The sequence below is a fragment of the Petaurus breviceps genome, unplaced genomic scaffold, assembly GCF_028583685.1.
Source record: "Petaurus breviceps papuanus isolate PSGF00001 unplaced genomic scaffold, PetGlider_PUasm1.0 187, whole genome shotgun sequence".
Classification (NCBI taxonomy): Eukaryota; Metazoa; Chordata; class Mammalia; order Diprotodontia; family Petauridae; genus Petaurus; species Petaurus breviceps.
The window spans coordinates 70,758-76,757 of NW_027185799.1; the positions used below are offsets into that span (position 1 = coordinate 70,758).

The 6,000-nt window shown below is 42.8% G+C and overlaps 1 protein-coding gene across 2 annotated transcripts in view; it reads left to right on the plus strand.

Annotated features, from left to right (window-relative positions):
* The window catches only part of LOC138163140 (protegrin-2-like), a 29,827-nt gene extending 25,499 nt beyond the window's left edge, over positions 1-4,328 (plus strand). The window contains exons 2-5 of one of the 2 annotated variants that reach the window (XM_069090580.1): positions 952-1,368; positions 2,126-2,236; positions 2,497-2,568; positions 3,830-4,328. In XM_069090580.1, coding sequence (XP_068946681.1) covers positions 1,180-1,368; positions 2,126-2,236; positions 2,497-2,568; positions 3,830-3,952 — 495 coding nt within the window. In that variant the 5' untranslated portion in view covers positions 952-1,179 and the 3' untranslated portion in view covers positions 3,953-4,328. Of the gene's footprint in view, positions 1-852; positions 1,369-2,125; positions 2,237-2,496; positions 2,569-3,829 lie in introns of those variants that run through there. The other variant, XM_069090581.1, reaches the window with a different exon arrangement.
* Positions 4,329-6,000: the final 1,672 nt, after the last annotated feature.

Sequence of the window (6,000 nt, forward strand, 5' to 3'; positions counted from 1 at the left end):
CTTAAAAATAAATAATAGTTTTTTAAATGAAGTTAAAGTGAGAAAGTAAAAGTAACAAGTTGACAGTTTTTTTTTTCTACGTGTTTAGCTGTGAAGAGAGATATAAGATTATAGCTTGAAGGGCTGGTAAGGCCAAGTAAAAATTCTTACAAGATTGGGGGAGGTCTGAGTATTTTACAGGCAGGAGGGAAAGAGTCATTTGATAAGACGCAATTGAAAAGTAGGAAGAGAGAATGATTGAAAGGGAAAGCTCCAAGAGGGGATGGGAGAAGATAGAACTAAGGGTGTTAACAGAGGGATGGGCCTTGGCAAAGAAAAGAGCCACCATGTCCTCAAGGACTAGAGCAAAGAAAAAGGGGAAGATGATGAGAAAGTGATTTAAAGTGTGGAACCCGGGAGAGGAAGCTTGTTAAGTGACTTGCCTGAGGTCATACAGACAGTATGTTTAAGTGGTGGGATTTGAATCCAAGCTTGCTGGACTCCAAGGCCTGCTTATCCACTATGCCAGGCTTCCTCTAGTCTTGCCCGCAGAAAGTACATTTGTTGAATTGAATCTAGTCTTATTTCACTATTGGCCAAAAACTCCTTGAGCACAAGGACTGTGTGTATTTTCATCTTTGTATAACCAGTGGTGAACACAAGGTCCTAAATATCATAGATGCTTACTAAATATTGAATTGGATGTGGTGGAAGGAGGGGAAGAGAGGGACTTTCTGAGCTAGATTTGAGCAATCCTGAATCTAGTGCAAAGTAATTGGGCAACTGGAAGGCAAACCCATCCAGGATACCACCTGACTCTAGGACTCTGTAAGACAGAGAAAAGAAGGGGAAATCCTTCATTTCTTTACATTTCTTCACATCCCTTCACCAGCTTAGACTCTCAGCCTTCCTCCTCATTCTGTTTACCTTATTTCCTCTCTTTCCCCAATGCCTCCTTTCTACTAACTCCAGGGCTCCATGAAGCAACTGAGGAAGAAATACCTCCTTACCTTGGAGGGAAACTCAGACCTTTTGGACAAGTGTTGAAGGATGACAAAAGAAAGGGGAAACCACAGACCTCAGAAAGCTGTTGGGGCCCAATTGCTTTATGTGCTCCTTGCCCATGTAAGGCCAGGAAGGAGGCAATGAATAAAGGATGGCTCCTTCCGGATCACAGCATTGAGAACCAAGAGGATAAGGATGGGAAGGGGCTGGATCATGTGTCTGCCACCACTGCTGCTACTGTTGTTTACCCTGATGACTCCATTTGCTGCTGGCCAGGCCCTGAGCTACCAGAATTTGGTGAAGCGATTCATCACCAACTACAACAAGATGTCAATCTCAGGCAATCTCTTCCGACTCCTGGCTCTGAATCTGCAGCCTGGGGCAGTGAGTATGGGGAAAGGACTCCAGCCTGTCAAGCTGTCCCAATAGGAACATTTCATTCCAAATAATCTAATCTCCTATTTTGGAGAGAATTGGGGAATCAGGAGACCTGGGCAAGAGATCCAGGTCTGACACTAGTTTCTGGGATCTAAGCAAATTTGTTTCCTTCTCTAAGCCTCAGTTTCTCATCTCTAAAAATGGCTAAGCATTCTTGAACAGCTCAACTAACATTGTCTTTGAGAGGAAAACACCTTGGGAATGAGTAAGCATTTTAGAGGTTTGAAGTTTCCCTCATATTCAGCAGGTTTATTCTTGCTTCCACGCTTCTCTCAAGTTTTTCCCTTACCTAGAATGCTTTACCAACCCTGACCATCCAACCATACTTATATATCAGAGTATAACCCAAGCTCTCCCTACTCACACTAGGTCATAGTAATATCTCCCTCTCCTGATACCCTACAGCAGCAGCTCTCAAGCTTTTTGGTCCCAAATCCTTTTATCCTCTTAAAAATGACTGAGAACTCCTCCAAAGAGCTTTTATGTAGGTTTTCTGTTGATATTTGTCATATTAAACATCAAAACATCATAGTATTATTATGAAAACAGTTTTGGCTTCTTAGACCCCTGAAAGGGTCATATTAGACCATGTCTAATGTGACTTCCAGCACTAAATGCTATGATATGCCTGCAGCTTCCTGCTGGCCCTGAATAAACTCAAATGAGGCCTTAATCTGAAAGCCTATTCTGTTTTCCTCCCCAGAACAATGATCCTGCTATTCCCCTTCCCCTGAACTTTACCATGATGGAGACTGTCTGCCCTAATACCAAACAACAACATAATCCAGATGAATGTAAATTTAAGGAGAATGGGGTGAGTGCATCATGGGCTAGGGAGGAAGACTGTCAGGGCAATCTCTTTCTGGGGATTTTCCCCAGGAAGATGAGCTTTGCTTTCCTATTGCCCTGAGGAAAGTAACTTCCTCAAGATTAGAAGCAGAGGAAAGTACCCCTACTGGGCTGGTTTGGGGCAGGCCTGTGGGACCAGGCTTGAACCTCTGCTCTCCTTGGCATGTCAGTGGTAGATGTCACAGGCTCCCAGTTCTGAGCCCAGTCTTTCCAACACCTTAACAGCTGGTCAAACAATGCTCCGGAACCATCTCCTTGGATGCTACTCGACCCTCCATCAACATTTTTTGTGGTGGGGTAAGTGATGTCTTCTCAGTGGAATTCCGGGGGAAGAGACCAAAGCTCCAGGCTAGATCTGTAGATAGAAAAGTTTGGGGTCAACTCTGACCATTCTGCCCTCTTTTGAACCTTGGCGTCTGCCTAGCCTCCCTTTCTTCTTCCAGGCACAGTAGGAGATACAGCTGCAGAAGTGGAACATTTCTGTTCCCCATCCAGCACACCCAACTCCAGTTCTGGAGCTAGAGGGGTCTCTGGCCTCAGAGTCCTAAGAAAAGGGGAGGAGAGGAGGCAGGGGGACAGGAAGGGCCTAGATTTGTTCTTCCAGAGAACTAATCACAGATTTAGATCTAAAAGGAACCTTAGAACCCATCTGGTTCAAACCCTCCTTCCCCCTGAATCCCAATTTATAGAGAGAAAACAGATGTGAAGTGACCTTGCCCAAGGTCATATAGCTAGTGAATGGCAGAGCTGAAACAGGAGGTGATATTCTAGCAAAACTTTTTATTTAGTGAGTGTTTTTAAAAAATGAATAATGAAGAAGAAAGCCATGAGGCATTATCCTCCTGTACTAGCTTGATCCCTGGATTCTGGAGTCCCGAAATCTGGTGATTTGAGGTTAAATGCTGGGTCTGTCACTTACTAGATGTGTAATGATCTGAGCCTTAGTTTCCTCCTGTCTAAAATAAGATTGGATTGCTTGATTTCTGAGGTCTTTCACAACTCTAACTGCTATGACCCTAAAGGGCAATCATCTCTAAACCCTTAAAGGCAATGTCTTTAAATCCACCCCATCATTTAAAGAAAAATTTCTTGTGAGCACACTATGATTGTGAAGACATTTTCCTAACAATGCCTGCTCAGCTGCTGGACTTAGGATTGGGCTATTCCTGCCCTGAAGAGCTTCTGGGTAGCTCGGATGGGATAAAATTAGAAGCTTTCACAACTGCAAAAGGGGTTGGAATGCGAGATTCTTGAATTGTAATAGGTGAAGGATAGTTGTGATTACAGTTGTAGACAAATCCCATGATTGTCTCTCTTGGGGGAGGTTGGGGTGTGCCCCATTTCCCCCTCCTCCAATTGGTAAAGCATGCACGCCTTTGGGGCAAGTCATGGACCTCTTGGGGGTCACATCATACACACTCTTCCCCTGGCGCCCCACTTGGAGGACCACTACAACAGAGGACAGGATTCCTGGTGTGCAGTTTTCTCCTATCTTTTTAGTCTGATCCCCAGAGGCTATAGCCTAAGGAGTCCTGTTTACTCTTTTTTTTTTCTGCAGCCTGAAGCATTGAGTGCTGGTTTTTTGGATCGCATTATTTGGAGTTTTGCAAATCTCATTTATCTAAAATATAGAATCCTGCAGGAAGGATATAGGAAACTCCGGGACATTTTTTCTGGATGAGGTGACAATAAGGAATAGGATCCTGGGGTGCATCCGCACCTTAACTTCTGCTTCTGGCACCAAATTCTGCCCTGGTCCCCTCGGATTAATAAACTTTGTGTGAAATAAATGGTCAGTTTTATTCTCTCCAACTCCCTTCTCAACTCTAGTTCAATCCAGGTCAATCATTTCTTAAGTGCCTCCCATGAGCTCAATACTGGGGATACACAGGGAAAATAACATGGGACCTGACTTCAAAAGAGCTGCCATCTAGGAAGGGCTGGGGGCTTGGAAATGTACCAGTTTTCTTTTTTTTTCCTTTTAAAATTTCTTTCTTTATTTTTAGTTTTCAACGTTCACTTTTTACAAGATTTTAAGTTCTAAATTCCCCCCTCCCCAAGACAGTGTGCAATCTGATATAGGCTATACATGTACAATCATATTAAATACATTTCCATATTAGCCATGTTGTGAAAGAAGGATCAGAACAAAAGGGGAAAAGCACAAGAAATAAAAAAACAAAAACAAAAAAGAGAGAAAATAATAGCATGCTTTAATCTGCATTCAGACTCCATAGTTCTTTCTCTGGATGTGGATAGCATTTTCCTTGATGACGCTTTTGGAACTGACTTAGGTCATTGTATTGCTGGGAAGAGTTAAGTCTACCAAAGTTGGTCACCGCACAATGTTGCTGTTACTGTGTATTATGCTCTGGTTCTACTCACTTCACTCAGCAGCAGCTCATGTAAGTTTTCCCAGGTTTTTATGAAATTTGCTTGCTTATAATTTCTTATGGAACAACAGTATTCCATTCCATTCATATGCTACAACTTGTTCAGTCATTTCCCAATTGATGGGCATCCCCTCAATGTCCAACTCTTTGCCACCACAAAAAGAACTGCTATAAAGATTTTTGTACATGTAGATCCTTTTCCCTTTTTTATGATCTCTTTGGGATATAGACCTAGTAGCGGTTTTGCTGGATCAAAGGGTATGCACAGTTTTATAGTCCTTTGGGCATAGTTCCAAATTACTCTCCAGAATGGTTGGATCAGTTTACAACTCCATCAACAATGCATTAGTGTAAAACGCACTAATTTTTAAAATGCTTTGGGGACAAGGAGAAAGCTAGACAAAATGGTCTAGGACATTTGAAGAGGGAGGTGATTACTTTTAGCTTAGGAGTTGAGGGAGCTATGGATCAGAGAAGAAATGGGAGATTACCACCTAATACAAGAAAGAATTTTATTAGTGTAAAGACAGGAATTTTTTTTCCTCTCCCCAATGGCTCTAGAGGCAGAAAAGAGCAGGGTAAGCCTGGAGCAGCCCCTCTGAGTGCTGTGTCTTCATCTGTCATTAGTTAGAGCACTAAGAGTTTAGTCTACCCTCTCCTAGCTCCCATTCAGTTCCTCTCAGGTATCAATGGACTTGCCTGGGTCCTACAGCTCTCAGGTTCTCATCCGAAGTTTCTGATTCACTAGTGTAGGATGGACAGTTATGAAAATTATCAACAATAATCCATACATTTATCAAAATAGCTCATGACCCCAAGTCCATTGAGAATCTCATCTCCTCAACATTGTGTGATCAAAACAGTTACACACTCACATCATAGTTGTGAGTTCAAGTCCTAAATGGAATCAAAAGTAAAAGTAACAACATTATAACTCCTGACAGATCAAAGCAACCACTTCTAGTAAGGTCTGAAATTTCAATTTCCCAGGATTCTCCCCCTCCTCTTCTATGACATGCTCTCACAGGAGATGAGGAGATAATGTCTCCAGAGACTATGGCATAAAAATCCTCCCAAGCTCTCCCTCCCCCCTCCCATCAAAATCATATAGTAGATATCTATACTCTGACACATCCCACCTCCTGCAGGAATTGCATTTGTTTCCTGGACAATCAGTAGGCAAACATTCTCATATCCCCATGATTCAGCAGGATGAACACTAAAGGATGTCTCAAGTGACTGACATCATTTAGTGCCATTGGACCCAGCGTCCCCATTCAATCACACCTAGTTCTATCTTCACCTCCCTGGAGTCCATCCGTCTGAGATGGAGCAA